The 18,123-nt window shown below is 34.2% G+C and overlaps 1 protein-coding gene across 1 annotated transcript in view; it reads right to left on the bottom strand.

Moving 5' to 3' along the window:
• LOC110028324 (6-phosphofructo-2-kinase/fructose-2,6-bisphosphatase) overlaps window positions 1–18,123 on the bottom strand; it is a 103,976-nt gene that overhangs the window by 62,948 nt on the left and 22,905 nt on the right. The window contains exons 4-7 of the mRNA XM_020730136.1: window positions 16,185–16,397; window positions 3,506–3,598; window positions 2,966–3,064; window positions 2,836–2,865 (exon numbers count right to left, since the gene is read on the bottom strand). Of these exons, the coding sequence (XP_020585795.1) occupies window positions 2,836–2,865; window positions 2,966–3,064; window positions 3,506–3,598; window positions 16,185–16,397 (435 nt within the window). The remainder of the gene's footprint in view (window positions 1–2,835; window positions 2,866–2,965; window positions 3,065–3,505; window positions 3,599–16,184; window positions 16,398–18,123) is intronic.

The following is an 18,123-nucleotide window of genomic DNA, read 5'->3' as shown; positions in this document are numbered from 1 at the left end:
CGATATTAAGATCACTAAAGTCGATCATATTTTCAGAAACTTCATTAAAAAGTTTATCAAAGTAACTCATCCATCTATGTTAAATATCTTTTTAAAGGGAATATTCTTATATAAAAAATACATTTTAATTTTCATCTTTGATACACTTTACCCGAACAAAATTTTTATTTTCTTATCTCTTTGCTTGACTAATTTATACATATATATTTCACCCCCTTTAATATCTAATATATGATAAAGATTATTAAAAATAAAATTCTTAGCATCACCAATTATTTTCTTAGATTCCCTACGGAACATCTTTTGTTTTTTTATTCAATTGTTCAACCTTTTACATCTAAACAAACCATTTTTTATAACATAACTTCTTATATTTTATCTTTTCTTGCATATTATTATTCCACTACCGACTTTTTTTATTTATAAAAACTTTTTCTTTTAACTTTTCAGGTATATCTATTGCCACTTGTCTAATAGTGGTTGTTCATTTATCCCATATAAAATTAGCTTATTTATGAACATCTCAAACATTGAAATCTTGAAGTTTACTCATAAAGTAATTTTAGTTGTCTTTTAGGTGTCCCCATCTAATTCTATGATAACGTTTAATTATATTTTTTTATCTTCCAACTCATCTTAAAATTTAGAATTAATAATCAATATTGAGTACTTAAATTTTCATTTAGAATAATTTTGTAATTTTTACATTTTCAAAGATCTATTTTTCTCATAAGAAAATAATCAATTTGTGTTTTATTAGATCCATTCTTATAAGTAATAATATGCTCATCTCTTTTTTTAAATAAAGAGAACCTACTGTGCTACCACAATTATAAACATGATAGAATATGATATGCAAGGTAGCCAATTCAATTATTATTTAAAACAAATGATTGTTTTATTTTTATGTTATGATAAAAAGTGTATTTTCAAATGCATATATTTATTTTTTTCAATGTGAAATAGTAATAAATCTAAGCTATGTTGTAAGCTTTTAAACGAAATTATAATATGCATCATGCAAATTAAGAAATAGATGAATATTATTCTTTTCTATTATAAATAAGATAAATATGCATTTTATGTTTTTACATACGATGAATTCTTGGCTTGTTTTTTGGTACCTATTAAGTTTTATACTTCGTATTTATTTTTGTTATCCATTTCAGATATAAAGAAGGAGTTGATGGAATAAATTTATAAGATCCTCAAATATCACAAGTAGCTTAGAATATTTAATTGCGCGGAGAGAATAAGAGACTCTTACCAGAATACCAAAGTTTAAAACCGAAATTATCAATCTCCTTAGCCTTTTCTCCAACCCACTTAGTTTATTGAATACATAAGATATTAATTTTCCTATGAATCATAAAAATAGTTTAATCAAAATAACTTGCTGCAGTGAAAATTTAAACCTAATGATTTTGCTGCAGTGAAAATTTAAACCTAATGAAGTGATAAAAAGACTAGATAACACGCCCTGTTAACATCATAGACATCTTTGAACTGAACTGAACTAAACAAAGAGATAGAAAACTAAGAATAAACAGTTAAAACACTAATGCACATGATTTGTGTTTCCAATAAGGATATTCATATTTGAATCACATGTAATTTATTGCATCTCATAATAGATTTTCATTAGAAAATATAGACAAAATGGCAATATCGGTTCCAAAAAAATTCAGAGCATACTGAACCTTCACCTCATCAACAGATGAATATAATTGCACCAAACACTCGACATTCTGAAATTCTAGCATAATTAAGAGGAAAAAGAAAAACCATTCCCTTGGGTTAGAAACTAATATCCTTACCGCAAGTGGTGGAGTCAGAACATAAAAGAGGGGTGGCAAAATCAAATTTTAAGGGATGACGAGTATACAAGTTTAAATTTTTTTCTCCTTAAAAAAGTTTTAAAACCAATATAAATATTATTATTAAACTAAAATATATACTTAATAGTCTATTATTAAATATTTAAGGTTAGGGGGCAATTTTTTCAGTGTATAGAATGATATTAAAGAGAAGCGAAAATCTATTGTGTGAATGCCTCCGTCAGCCACCCATTGTTACACCACTGCTTAGCCCCTTTGCTTCCGCCATATAGATATTCAATCTACGGCAATAGGTAAGATTCTTTCACATACCTAGAAATCTCATTTCACTTCACCTTGGGAGCATTTATTCATGGAAAGGACATGCATTTGCTATAATTCAATGGCATAAAATCCTATGGAAAATCCATTCAAATTATTACGGAAACAAATGTTCTCTCTCCCCTAGCTTGGAAGTTTACCTCACTTCAACTCTAACATGAACATAAGAGATAAAATATGATAAACAGAACAGAATAATGAGAAACTAACAGTGTGAAAAATATTATGTTTTCACAACCAAACTTACCAGAGATAATATATGCTATACTAAAAGGAATAATGAGAAATAAGTACTTCGCAAAATATTATGCTTTCTCAATCAAGCAAATACAGATGTAAAGACTCCCAACTTCATCAAAGTTGACATATCTTGTCAGAATTGACGTTCATTAGTGATGATGCCAAATTGTCTGTCATGCACATGAAAGGTTGATTAAAGGTAATCGAAAATACAATGGGTCTTAAAAGTTCTGTTGCTCAGATAAGTGAAAACAACGGCGTGCTAAGATTTTTGAATTAAATATACAATCAACTAAAAAAGATTAGTTAAATAAAATGCCTATATAAACAATATGAAAAAAAACATAAATAGAAAGTGGCTAGATATGAATTAAAATTAAAAGCAAATAAGCAAGGTATTCAGAAAGGAAAATAACTGAATAAAAATCCAGCATACCTGATTCAATCCATGCTTCAGCCGACGATACTGGCCAATGAAGGGATTAATTCAATAAATCAAGCAAAAAAAAACTAGTCTACAAATTTTACAAATAAGAATTGTCCATATAATAAGAATATTACATTACCTTGCCAACATTGAAATGTTTTGTTTCATGACCTAACCATCGTAGATATCTTGTTAGTTTGGCCGCTGTAAAAGTCTTTCCCCGAGCTGGCAGGCCAACCTTCAGAGTAAATCATGGCAACATTACTTACACGAGAAGCAATAATCTGCTTGACTTTTCTCATAAATGCAAGTCCCTAAGATTAGCTACGCCTCTCAAGTGGGAAATAACATGTATTTTATCGTATTGTATTGTATTGCATTGCATTGCACTGTATTGCAGGCATACATGCATGCATCTGTGTGTGTGTGTGCAGAGTGGATGGATGGATGCATGCATGGAATGATGATGTTTTCTGCTAACGACTGGATATTCTTTGGATATTAGAATTAAAAAAATGTTCAAAAATTATTAAACCGTGCGGGAATCGAACAGTCAATTTTGAACAAATTGATAATTTTAAAATAACTGAAGCATTTCATATTTTCATGGTAACTCCTGCAGAAAACAGATGAACCATGAGATTCACAGGACAGGAGAACATAGCATGCATCATACTACCAGAACAATTGCCAGGCGTTGATCCTCTTTTGGTCCATGCATCTGATCAGCAATAGCTGCTGCTGCAACAGCTCCTGCTGCTGCTGGCATTGCCTTTAAGAATCAAAACAGAAAATATGGCACAATTAAAGAGGATTTAAATCTAGAATAAAAAAGAAATATTAATCACAGAATGAGGTGAATGATTTCAAGCATATTTAATGGCCAAGTCCACAATTCTGTTCACCTCAAATGAAAAAAAAAAAACAACAAAATTGAAAACTGGTTAATGATCTACTAGTTATCAATCATTAGGATATATATCAAACTAGCAAGAAAAATCAATAATTGAAAATGCAGAGATGATGCCAAGTTTCATCATTCGTTTTTCAGAAAGCAATATCTAGGCTTGTATGTTAACAAAATATTTCAGAAGTTGGCTGATGCGGGAGCTATTTCTAGCCGGTGTGATTCAAAGGAAGAAGCGGAAGTTCTGTCCAGATGATACCGTAATGGGATCTTTTTATTAGACCGATATATGTCGTCTGCTTCGTGCTCTACCAAGTCGACGTCAAGCTTATTAAATAATCTAAAGACTTGTGTTAGGTGCAAAATTAAAAAACAATTTAGTCATTTGTTAATTATTATTTTGGGATATAAATAAGGCTTAATGTGTCTAGAGTTAGATTATGTATCATTGTTGTCATATATCTTAGGGTTAGGGTTTGGGAGAAATCACCAACCTCTTTAATGATAGATAATTATCTTTTATGTTATTAAGATTGTATTGTTTCGATTTGGTACCTGCATGATATAATCTATTATTTTTGTTCTCATTCATGCAGAAACTGTCACGACTCAGTCTGGTGATTGGAATTAACCAAAACGAGAACAGACGGTCGGGCAGTGAAAATAAGTTCTATAACTCAATTTATATCATAAGCAGTTTAATACTTAAATATTCATGAAATAGCCACTAAAAAAAATAATTTCATTAACAAGTAAAAAATTTTACTTTTTTCTATATTAGTTTGGTCTTATGTACATGTTAGTTCATATAATATTCATCTTATTCAAAAGCATTAAAACTAAAAAAATATTTAAAATAATAGTTATCTATCATAATCTGGTGAAATTATCACGCTTCTAAACTACAGTAAACCAAAGAAAAGAAAGCTATATTTATGTTGGTTTTTCATATTTCACTATAAAAATCTTGTAAAAATCTAATATATGTGTCCATGACATTTACTAAATAGAAATAACTTAAACTTTGAAATGCATTAATTTTAACTTTACTATTGTAATAACTGGAATAAAATCAGATAAAATAAAAGAAAAGAAAATACAAAATATTTGGGTCAATTCAGAGGGATTAGCTGTCTCAAAGTTTTCATTTTAAGGAGGTAAGCGTCTCACTTGAAGCATAAGAACAACTCGAACAAGAAAATGAGAGCGGAAGTCAGAGGCAAAGAAGAAAGAGTAGATGTGTTTTTCTCACTAGATAATCAACGCGGGGCAGCGAGACTCAGAAAAAGGAAGAGGAAGGAGCAAGAGAAGCTGAAGAGAGCTGTGCTCACCTTGTCGTGTGAAGCCAGCGACGATGCGAACATAAAGTAGTAGATGGTATTTCGTGCCCTAAAAATTTGACAGAGAGGGAGTCAGATGCGGGAGAAGCTTCCTGTGCTCAGGAAAAGCACGATCAACTCAAAAAGGAATTCTCGTGTGCAAAGATGCTTAATCCAAGGCTTTTCGAGGTCTCGAAGCAAGAACAGAGTGTTGCAAATGATTTTGAGAAGTGGGAGGGCTATGAAGCCGTGTGCAGAAGCTTACATAAGTGTCTTACCTATAGAGGAAGAAAGGAGCCGAAGCCCCAGCAAGTCCGGTTGTTATGCATGAGAACGACATTGTGGGCAACAGAGGAAGAAGACTAAGCCAATTTTTTCTTATGCAGGCTTGAGTAGAATAAGTGGAAAGAGGAAATGAAGCTGCTCGTGCAGGGGTTTGGAGTCTAACCAAAACTTTTAAGGTGATTTTAGATTTCATAATTTTTTTTAATAATATTATTTTAAGAATTGATAATATGAAAAGTAGTATCGGAGAAAATAAGTTTGAATCCTGATAAAATAATAGCTATTAAGTTGATTAAATTACTAAATAGATAATATTAATGAAGGGTTATAATGTGTTTTATTATCATATTTCTTCTTTTTTTTCAAAAAATATGAAAAATCTAGGAGAATAAGTTAGAGATGATGTGGTAGAAAATGACAAACCTCCATAGATTACTGTGAACGTAGATATTTTTGTTGAGATGAATAATGCAGTAACTCATATGATTAAGAACTCTCAGACTCGGGTCAGTGTTAGTGGGGGAGACCAGATGGACAAATATTTAAAGCTATTTCAATATATGTGGTCACCTCTCTTTTCTGAAAGGAGTCCAGTGGATGCTTAGAACTGACTACTAAGAGTAAAAAAGATTTTAAATGGATTGTTTTGTCCTCCAAAGAGTAACGTTACACTGGTCATTTTTGCCTTAGAGGGAGAAGGAGAGAGATGGTGGGAGGAGAATTGTAGGAAAAATTTAGGGGTAGAGCCAACCACATGGTGTGATGATGAATTTGTCAAAACTCTTAGAGACTGATTGACACAACTGTCAGTCGGGAGATGGATGGAGGACAAGCTTATTTGGCTGGTACAAGGTGATCGTTTGATAGTGCGGTATGAGGTAGGGTTCATCATGCCTTCAAGGTGTGCACCCCAGTTGGTTCCAAATGTCGAGAAGTGTCATGGGTTTTTGTCTTGGTTGAAGGATTTCAATTATGCAACTACTAGTTCCACCTGAGATTAAAGAATATTCAATACTAGTGGAGAGGGCTAGGAGAGTAGAAATTGATCTTTTGCGGACTCAGAAGCGTAGGGATTCACAGAAGAGAAAGAACTTGGAAGAAGTGGTACCAACAATTCATTAATTGGAAGAAGATAACTCCTAAAGTGATGGAGTTATTAATCAGGTTGGCAACAACACTATAAAGCCCTAAGTTACGTGTGGGAATGAAAATCGTGATAAATGTTTATTTGGTTTGAGAGTGTGTTACTTATGCAAACAGTCTGGACATTAGATGAGAAACTACCCTAATTATACTCAGAGATCCACAACAAAAGCTAACTCACGAAAGGATTCAGCTCAAAGGAACTTTTGGAAGGGATTACTTTTATAAATGGTCAGTAGATGATAAAAGAAGTTGGCATTGTAACTAGTAAGGAGAAACATCCAAGGCATAACATTCGACCAAGTCTCTATTCGCTGATCATCTGAAACCTGAAGGACATGTCGCTAGTGATACAAATGCTAGAAGAGTTTTACAAGTGTTTTTTCATATAAATTTTATGATGGTTATCTTGTGTTGAGTACCTTTATGTATAGTGATTTTAGACGTTGGATGTTATTTTAGTTATGTTGAACAACTTTAGATGTGGTGTTAATTTTTATGTTTTAGATGTCCGAGAATCATTTCGTTAAATTATCATAATCTCATATGGTATATTTATCACAAATGCTTTAGTTATCATTTAAAAAAGAAATAAAATTTTGTTATCATTTTATATTTTATCTACATAATCTTTTGCTTATGTGAAGTTCATGAATTTCGAGGATGAAATTTAATAAGTAGTGGAGATTTTAATAACTGAAAAAAAAATCAAATTAAATAAAAGAAAAGGAAATTCAATAGGTCAATGTCAATTCGTGGGGATTAACTGTCTCAACATTTTCACTTTAAGGAGACAAGCAACGCAGAGAAGCGAGACTCGAAAAAAGAAAGATGGAGGAGAAGAGGGAGAGAGGTGCAACTCACCTTGTTGTGTGAATCTGGAGATGACATGAACGGAAAGCATTAGAGGGGATTTCTTGCACTAACTGTTCGGCAAAGAGGAAGGAGGTCAATGCAATAGAAGCTTCTTATGCTCAGGAAAAGCACGATCGGCTCAAGGAGGAATTTTCGAGTGTAGAGACGCTCGATCCCAAGCATTTTCCAAGGTCTTGAAGCAAGAACCGAGGGCTGCAAGTGATTTTGAGACTTGGAAGGGCTTCAACGCCGCAGAAGCTTATGGGAGTGTTTTACCGAGCAAGGAACAGGGGAGTCGGCACCAGCGAGTCTGGCTATTTCGCATGCAAGACAGAAGAGGAAGAAGACTGGGTCAACCTTTCTGTGCAAGCTTAAGCAGAATAAGAGTAGGAAATGAAGTTGGTCGTTCGGAGGTTTGGAATCAAATCAAAAATTTTAAAGTGAGTTTAGATTTTAATATGGTTTCTAGATTTGTTTATATAAATGAAATATTTATATATTAAATATGGGTTTATGTTAATTAACGTTAGGAATTCAAAGGTGAACAACTCAGAATTGGATCCAGAAAAGTTGAACACGATAAAAATTGTTATTTTGAAGGAGGATATAGAAATTAAGAGTATGAAAATCTAGGATCGATTGAAAAGTTATGTTTTTAAATTATAATAATATTTCTTCCATTTAAATATATTCTTGCTCGCAAATTTTCATAATTATGTTTTTTATCAATGAAATTAAATCATATATGATTTTCATATTGTTAATCATGAAGTATGCATGATAAATACTGTTATTCTCATAGTTGTTAAATAATTTAGTTTATGAATGTATCATATTATTACAAGATCCTTATATTCAAACAAAGATGTATATATTAATTTATTGCATGATCAGATGTATATCTCAGATTATTACATGACCTTTAAAATTATAGTAAATGTGCATCTATTAGACTATCATGTGACTTTATATTCGAGTAGTCCATTAACTTTAATAGATAAATACAGGGTCTCGCATTAAAGTAATGTATATCATGCAGATTGAAATGAAAATATTATATAAATGGATGTTTATATGTGCATGAAAGAGTTCACCCCTATATGGTACAGGCATGAGATGTCAATGTACTCGAATGCATAAATGTTATCCTATTAACTCAGATAACAGTGAAATTTAGATTGCTAAGCATTATGTCAGTAGGAGAATATCAGCCAGGGCTGAGCAGGTATCTTTCCACTTCAAACAATCGTGTAAATTAGATCATAAACCATTATGTCAACAGGATAACATCGACCAACGCTATGTTCGATTATGTTTTGATGGTGCTCCTACGAAAGATGTGAATATCAAGAAAATAAAGGAAAAATAAAGTTAAAGATTAAACATTGATGAGTAAAGTTTAAACTAATGCATTTTAAAATTTAAATTATTTTCACTGAGTAAACGTCATACACATATATTAGATTATTACAAGATTTTCTATAGTAAAATATGAAAAACCAACATGCATATTATTTTCTTTTTCTCAAGTTACTATAGTTTAGAAGTGTAATTACTCTACTTAGTTATATTAGAAAAATCACTATGTTATTTTAATAATTTTTCAAATTTTAAGTTTTTTATTAAAATAAATATTAAAGAAGCTAATGTGTATAAAAGGCAAAATCAATAATCAAAAAAGTAAAACTTTTAATTATTAATTAAATCACTTTTTTAATGATTTTTTCATGAATATTTGAATATTAAACTGTTGGTGATAGAAATTGAATTATATAAGACCTATTTTCGTTGTCTGAATGTCTGTTCCCACCTAGAATAATTTCAAGCCCCAAGCCAAGTCCTAACAAACTTGTCTCAATTCTATCAAATAGATAACTGAGCATTCGAGGTCGCTACTCCGTTAAAAACTTTTTGATTCACATTGGAGGTTGTCATTCCGCCTTGTATCGTGCTGAAATCATCGTTGCATCACCTTTGTGACCGAACATCGCTATATATTTGCGATTTGAGCTAATTGGGAGGCAAACGACGAGATCGCGACGTAAGAGAATTCTACCATCATGATCAAAAACCATTATGAGAGTAATGGCGGCCAAGAAAATAGATGTTATGGAGAAGAAATTAGAGGGAGAGGTGAGCTAAATCAAATCTGGAATGGAGTGTTTCTCGTCCATGGAGAGGTGATTCTCATCCATGGAAGGGAGATTCACATCCCTTAAACAAATGATGAATAATATCACAAAGTTTCACACAAAACTGATGAGCCTGAGAAAGATCGACCAATGGTGTCTGGAGTGGATGCAAGAGGTAGCAATCAGAAGGATTTGTGGGGCAACAAGGCAACATCGCAACCTTTGACATATCTGTAGCAGCGGGATCAATCGAAGGAATCGGAAGCGAACTCGAGAGGCAACATTTGGAAAGAATAAAACTACATATGGACGACTGGAAAGATCTGCAGCAAGCAGAACAGGTCAACATGCAATTTGGGGCTGGAGAAGACTGATTCAAAGAATTTTGGTCTGGTACAAGGGATCACGGTCAGCGGGAACCCTGCAAAGGGTTGCATCCAACCGTGTTAGTATCTTTTGAAGTGGCAACCATCTAAGCAGAAGACGATTCAGAAGCTCATAGGTTAAGAAAGGGAACCCAACCCTAACTTCATGGGTGGAACGAAATTCATTCGAGAAAATTAAGGAGACTCATGCATAAAGAAATTGAAGATGTCGATCTGGAAAGAAATGATGTCTATGGTTGGGTTTATCACATAGAGAAATACTTTATTGTTAATGGACTTACGGAGGAAGAAAAAGTGATGGCAGCGACCCTGTCTTTGGAAGGGAAGGCTCTAGCATGGTATTAAAGGAGAGAATAACGTCAGCCAATCAGAAAATGGGAAGAATTAAAAAGTTAATTGATGGGGCATTTCAAAACCACGTGAGAAGGGATTTTACGCGAGCTTTTTTTTTTTTATTTGTCTAGGAATAGTCTGTCATGGATTATAAAGAGAAATTTGAAATGTTGTCCGACCACTTGAGAGGGATATCGAAAGTAGTACTTGAAAAAAACTTCATAAAGGCGTTGAAGCTAGACATTCGAGGAGCACTTCATCTGTTGAGACTGCGAGGATTGGGAAACACTATGGAATTAGAGTTGTTAGACGAAGATAAAAACATAATGGAATTGGCTAATAGAAGCAACACAAGTGGAGTGCTCTATCGAATTGCTACAACTAAGATAATACTAAAAACTCAAATATTGAGATTCCAGAGAGAGACTCCATGTGACAAGAATAATAGGCCACAACCAGAAGTGACATTCAAACTCCTTATAGAGACAAAGATAAAGGAGAAGTGAGTCAAGGAATTGTTTTTTGTATGACAAAAAATTTTCCCTATGACACCTTATAAGAATTGAACCATACAAGTTCCAAAGTGTGTGATGAGGAGGCAAGACATGAAGAAACAAATGAGGTTATGGTAGAGAAGGAAGAGGAACGACCTCACTTGGATGTGGCAAAAGTCTTTTAGACTTCAATGGCGGAGTTAACATCAAACCACACTATGAAACTTTATAGATAGATCGAAGAACATATTGGGCCACCAATAACTTCATCTCTATTCAAATAAAGAAGCAATTAGGACTTCAGATGGTTGACACAAGAAGTTTTGGAGTCATGATGGGGACAGAACAAGTGGAAAAGAATAGAGGAGTTTGTAAAGAGGTGATTTAACACAACAATGTATTTAGGTGATTGAGGATTTTCTTCTCTTAAATTTAGAAAAAACTGACATAATATTGGGTATGAAATGATTGTTGTCGTTAGCAGATACTAAGCTGAATTGAAAGCTCCTAACAATGGTGTTCCAGGAGGGAGACAAGATAGTAGTACTTTGTGGTGAACCAAATTTGTGCAAGACATTGGTGACACCGAAGACTATGGTAAGGACAATAAAAAAAATAAAGTTCGGATTCATGATTGAGTTGCATAGCATGGAAGAGAAACATGACACAAAACTGATAGTGATTCTGATACCAATCCAACACTCCTACAATAATTTACAAAAATTTGCTAGTTACCACACGAATTGCCTTCTAGAAAAAAAAAAACGAGTGTGCAATAACCCTAAGACCAAGGGTTTCCTCGTCAATGTGCGCCCATATCGCTACCCTTAGAATTTCAAATCAAAGCTAACAGAGTTGGTTGAATCTTCTAGTAGAAGAGGAAGCGACCAGTTTAAGAGGATGGAGCTTAAGCTTCACCTATACTTAAAAGACCCGTTGACAACACTTTGCAATGATCCAAAAAACTACACTTATTTTTCTTAATGGAAATGGTAAAAGTGTCTTAGATGATAACTTTGGGGAACATAATATAGGGATGGCTGCTGAAAATGTGATTTCTATGTTTTATAGATGGAGAATGTATGACTACAACATCACAACATCCTAACATGGATTAGGTTGACAATGTGAGGCATATTTTCGATTATGTTACAAAAATAACTCTTAGGTCTCACTTCACGTATCGGGAGACATCACTTGTATGGAACTACAACTATGCATTTGTTGAATTTGGAAGAATACAAGCAAGGGACATGCTACAGCATCTATGGACAAGTAGAATATCTAATGCAACTACTGATGTCTAACAAGGAAATCGATCAATTGAGGTCCGTTCAGTGGGAGTTACTAAGACTGTTGCAATTAATTGAATATTGGGAGAAATTGCTTACAGCAAGAACATGATTATATCAACATATTATGCTTTATGCATCGAGCACCTCCTAGGAAATGATGGGGATATGAAAGTTCTTCTGGGGACATTTGAGTTAAAAAGGGTGCACCAAAAATTGACGGATGAGAAAAAAGTGTTGATTAAATAGAATGGATTGTCAGATTATGACATTACTTTCGAGTCATATGACTTGATCCAGTAGCAATTTCGTCTCTCTCATCTTGAAAATAAGGTGACTTTATTGGGAGAGCAGTAATTTTATATTGGCACCTATGGCGTTGTCCGCCTCATGCTCCACTGAGTTGACACCAATGTAGCACCGATATTTCTAAAAACGTGTTGTACCCATGTCGGACACGTATCAAACATTGACGCTTGTCCAACACGTTCTGACACTACAAAATGTCTTTTTTTTTTCAAACCTAAACACTTCTGGAACACACCTCAACACTGCATCGGACATGAGCTTAACCGATTTCAACAAAATGGGACACGAGAATTAGAAATTTATAAATATACGTATAGCCTTAATTGTACCTCATAATTGAAATTGCCACATCTCATGTCAAGTTGAAGCTCCCGCTAACATTCGTCAAAATCAAGCATCAAAAGTGCATTCAATGCTTGTCGAAGCAGAGCATTAGTAATTCCCTCATTGTGATTATATAATTTGTAAATTTTAACAGATAAGTTGGATGAATACTTTTAAAACATATAATTAAAAATTAATTCTCATTAGTAAGAAGTTTTATAATATAAATTAAATTTATGAAGTTAAATTTTATTCTTGCATAATATGAGTTGTGATATTTTTAATAAGGAATAAAGAAAAAATTAAGTTTTTATATTAATAATTAATTAAAAATAGAAATATGTTGATGACGTGTCGTGTCCTATTCTTTTCAATTATGTTGTGTCCTCATATTGTGTCGTGTCATGTTCGTGTCTCCGTGTCCATATTCATGCTTTCATAAGCCGACACCGAGCTTATCAAATAATTTGAAGACTTATGTTAGGCACAAGACTAAAAAGACAATTATTTTTGCAGTTATTTTATCTTGTAAAGCCCTAGGATAGAAGAACACTAGAATGGGGGTTAGGGGGTACACCACGATAGGCCATTGACTCATCATAATGCATGTATACAAACAAACCCCAAACCCGGAACTCGAAGCCTTCGCGACGAGGAACTTGGAGCAAGCCCTAATGGACGAAGGACTATGATCAAGACCCAACAACGGGGCGGATCTACATCAATTAAATCATTCCTCAGTTTCAAACAACAATAAATCTGTAGGACTTCGAGGTGGTCCATCAAATGTGATATAAATCCTCATCTTACCCTTTAGGCTCCTGCACAGTTGTGTTGTATAACATAAGCCCTAACTCTCTTTAGGTTTCAAAGTCGTCGTTCGGTACGACGTAAACCCTCATATCTCCGCAGGTTATTTGCATAATCGGGTAATATGCAAGACTAAGTCCCAAACAATAAATTGATAAGATTGAACACTTAAATAATATTGTCTCCAAAATGCAGCCAACAATAGGATGGTTTGGAAAATCAAAGAGGTTCTCCTCAAGATCCGTGGCATCCCCTACACTTCCCTCCTTTGGACTCCCAAATTAAATGTTCCTACTTGAGTCATTCCCACTTAACTTTTCATGCCTACCGTGAAAACTTGAACGTTGAATTCTTGAAGACTAGTACCTCTGATCATTATCGAGAGTTTTCTTAAGTGATTTCGATCATTTGAGATGTAATTACCTATATGAGTTTGCCCTCATAAGGAACTTATAATCCCAGGTAAAATAAACCATATATAATATATATATTAGGTAGAAGAATTTGTAGGTCACACATAAAAGATTCGCGGACCAAATGAACATCATAAATCATGTAGTTTATATAACTAAGTTCGATGTCAAATAGTATGCCCATCTCTTGATGCGATGTATTACTTATGGTGTTATGTTCAATCGTTTAAACTACTAGACGTAATGGATCGGTCCAGTCTCATATTTTTCAAAATTAAAACACTATTTTTAAAAATCAATATTATATATATATATAACTAAATCTTATTTTCAAAAAAAATTGACTGACAATGATAGCGTGGACAGTTGCAGGAGAAATTTAGTGGTAGAGCCAGTCGCATTATCCAGTGGGGTGAGTTCGTGAGGACCTTTAGCGTTTGGTTTGTATCACTGTACCAAGGAGGCAAATGCAGGACAAGTTTATCTGGTTGGTACAAGGTGATCGCTCGATTATGCAGTATGAAGCTGAATTCACCATGTTCTCAAGGTATTTGCCTTAGTTGATTCACATTGCAAAAAAGAAGTGTCATTGATTTTGGTCTAGGCTCAGAGATGTGATTAGACAGTTATTGATTCCTCTTGGAATCGATGATTACTCTGTTCTGGTGGAGACAGCTTGGATGATTAATTTGTATCTCAAGGCTACTCTAAGAATGATGAATACTCAGAAAAGAAAAAATTTAAAAAGATCCAAGTTTCCTCGGGGCTTTCAGAGGCAGTCCTTTCAATTAGCTAGTACAAGTGCTAAGAATGCTAGATCCAGTAGTGTTGGCACTCAGTTTGAAGCAAAGAAATAATAAGGTTACACACATTTTACTTCACAGTGCAACGGGTATAAGAGATGTTGTGATGAAACCATTGTTGCTCTCTCATAGCATCAGGCTAAAGGTCCCTTCGAACCACAAGCATCGCACCTTCATCAATTGGAAGTCGGTACTCCTGCACATCCTCACCATCTGTTGTCTCCAGCACCACTGCACACTTCTGCTCCCTACTCAATAAGAATTCTCGATTGGCTTCTGCCACTTATTTATTTAGTGGTATGGCTAGGGTTTAGATTTGGGAGGTGAAAAGTGTATAAGGGTTGATTTAGGGTGCAGAAAAAAATTAGGGTTTTTGATTCTAAAAATCAACAAGGGAGATTATGATTATGTCAATATTTGGCTATGGTTTGGTAAGTTTCGCTCACCCCAGAATGAAACTAGGATTAGACTAGCTCTGATACCAAATGATAACAGAATCGATATGAAAATGAGGTGAAAACACAATTCAACCACTAGTAATTTTATAGAAGCCACAAATAAAAAATACAACAAACTAAAAAATAAATAACAATGGGAAACGCTAGGAAATAGGGTGTATGTAGTGTCGTTTAGGGTTTGGACCTTTGGGGTGGTGGCACAGAGGCAACTAACAAGGTGGAAACAATAAGACAGTTGTTTCCAAAAGTCAAGACAGCAAGCAAGCCAGCAGCACAAATAGCTGCGGAAGGGCTGTCCGGAGCAGCAGCAACAAGGATGTGGGCCAGAACAGCCATGGGGCTGGCGGTTTGGGGTGGCGGCCGCAAGGGGGCAAGTAGGTACAGTTGTAGGAAAGTTTTCTAGGTTGCGGCGGAAAAGCAGAAGGGAAGGACAACAAGACAGTTGCTGTCCCTGGGTGGTGGCGACAGTTTGGACGCATAAAATAGCATTTTTTATGTTTTCAGAGCGGCAAAAGTAGGCAAACAATGATGTGGGAGTGATGCAGAAAAAGCTGGGTGAAAGAAATAGGAATGATAAACGTCATTTGGAGACTGAGATATAGTCGAAAGACCACTTGGAACCCTAGGATACAGCACTAGAAAAGTAAAAGAGGAGCCAGTAGCTCTACAAACTCCAATCAATCAAAAACTAAACCCTAAACATCAAAGAAACAGTCAAATAGACCTGCTACTATTAAGAGTGAGCCCCAATCCAAGGTCCCCCCAGCCCCCACGTCATTCTCTTCATCAGCATCTATTTAATACAATAACAGCTCAAATCAAAATAAAAATAAAAGTCAATGGCAATGCAAATGAACAAAAAAATCCATAATCCTAAAGATGAGAAATATAATAAAAGAATATACAGCTAAGAAAATATCATAGTTTCCATGGAGACAGCGGCACTCAATAAAATTAAATACATAACAAAGAGGCTCCATTAACTTCAAGAAATTAAAATGTAATCAAAATTGGGTTAACCTTCAGACAATTATAAGTATAAACCTTATAATAATGTGAACTCTATCGACAGTGAGGAAGGTTACCAGTAAAAACCTTATCAGACGAAATATGATTAGCCTTATCAAATCCCACTTCGCTTGAACAAAGAGAGTAACCGGAGACATCACATTTAGTGAATCCACAATTATTACCCAGTAATCTTGGGGTCTCAGTCAAATTAGCTGCATAAACATCAGCGCTTGGGCAGGTTGGTGAAGGAACAACATATCGCTCCAAGTCAAGCTCCAAACTAACTGCTGAAACATTCTGTTGAGTGCAATGAAAGACATTAGAATCATGTAGATGATATCAAGAAACGAAACTAAGTACTACAGAATCATACACAAAAAAGTTTAAAAGCATTCCTATAAGATCATGCAAGCTATACACAGCTAAATATAGAATGTTGTTGCCCTGTTGTTGCTGGTGAATGTCTATTGTACTTACCAGTTTTATTCAAGTCAAGCTTCAAAGGATGAGTTCACCAATTGTGGCACTTTAGGAACAAAAACCATACTGAAAAGGTTTTCTAACATAAATGGAGTGACCAGTTAAAAAACAGTAAGAATGCAAAGACAGTTTTCCCCACAACGTATTCGCTATATAGACTTCAAGGTTATTATACAAGTTAGTCGGCCATAAGATTTGTAAAACCTGAAATTTTAATAAATAAAAATAATAAATCAAATAAATAAATAAATATTTTTAGATGTGCCGAATTGATATAACCGTCGAGGGTTCGTTTAGTGAAGTCGGTCATTTCATTCATCGCCTACAAAAAAACGAGTGAAAAAAAGAGCAAGAAAATGAATGACATCGAAAGAGATGGAGAAGAAACAAGGAAAAGAAGAAGAATTCATCATTCCATAATTAGAAGGAAGGAGAGGAAGGGCTCTTATCGGAAAGAGAATTAAGAGGACATGAGTGGCTCGATGCTCAAAGGAAGGAGAGGAGCTCATTTTCTCCAGAAACAGCATCGGGTGTGACACTTTGCACTGAAGTTGAAAGAGGAGGCAGCACCGTGCCATAACTAAATGAAGGAGGTAGAAGATCGCCTCAAATGCACGATGCTAGAGTGAGCCGAGTTCGAAGAAATAAGGAAGGGAAGAGGCTCATGTGTTTTCGTGCTTAGTTTCGTGTCTCTCCAAGAAGAGGAAGAAGGATATGGGATCTGTGGCATTGTCCTGCATGCAGGAAGAAGAGGAGACAAGGAAGGAGGGAGGAGCGCATAAGATAGTGAAGTAGAAGCCAAAGCCAAGCCCTGTGATCCTTGTTGTCTCGCGTGCAGGATATATAGGAGTCGTGACTTCAGCAAGGCAAGGTTTTAAGCTTTTAAATTATATAAATTGATTAAATATAAATGTTAACGGTAAGTTTAATCAAATCAAAATCGAAGTTACTAAAGTCTCAAATTGGAGGTAGATAAAGGTCAATATTTATGCAAGAGAGATTAAGATAATTGAGATATATGTTAGGGTTTGTTTATTTTTAATTAATGAAACTAATATATACAAACTTCTGTATTAAAATATTAATAAGATGTTTAATTTAGCATTATTTAAGCATTAGAAGTTCAGATTAGAGGGAGAAGACAAAAATTTGGGATACTAAAGGTAAGTAATTGCTTTCATATATGTATTAAATTGATGTTTTCTTAAATAAAAGCTTGTTTTAATGCTTCATATAATTATTTTAATAATTATATGCATGTTGAAAACTTATGAATTATTGAAATGAAAAAGTAAAAATGAAAGTGATTCTTTAATGACATTAAATGAAGGTAATTAAACAAAATGAAATGTAAAAATTCAAGTCATTTAGGATTACCCCCAATTGGTATTGACAGGGAATATGATCTATCATGCACAAAAAAGAAATAAAAATGGTAGAAGTGACCCTTCGGTTGTAAAATCTTGAGGATACCTACGGGTACAATTTTAATGATACATTCGGATATAATAGTGTTGACCTCATTTTTAGTGAGGTCTAGTCT

The sequence above is a fragment of the Phalaenopsis equestris genome, unplaced genomic scaffold (genome assembly GCF_001263595.1).
Source record: "Phalaenopsis equestris unplaced genomic scaffold, ASM126359v1 Scaffold000511, whole genome shotgun sequence".
Classification (NCBI taxonomy): Eukaryota; Viridiplantae; Streptophyta; class Magnoliopsida; order Asparagales; family Orchidaceae; genus Phalaenopsis; species Phalaenopsis equestris.
The sequence above is the reverse complement of the archived record's forward strand: the minus strand, read 5'-3'. Positions and strand labels throughout refer to the sequence as shown.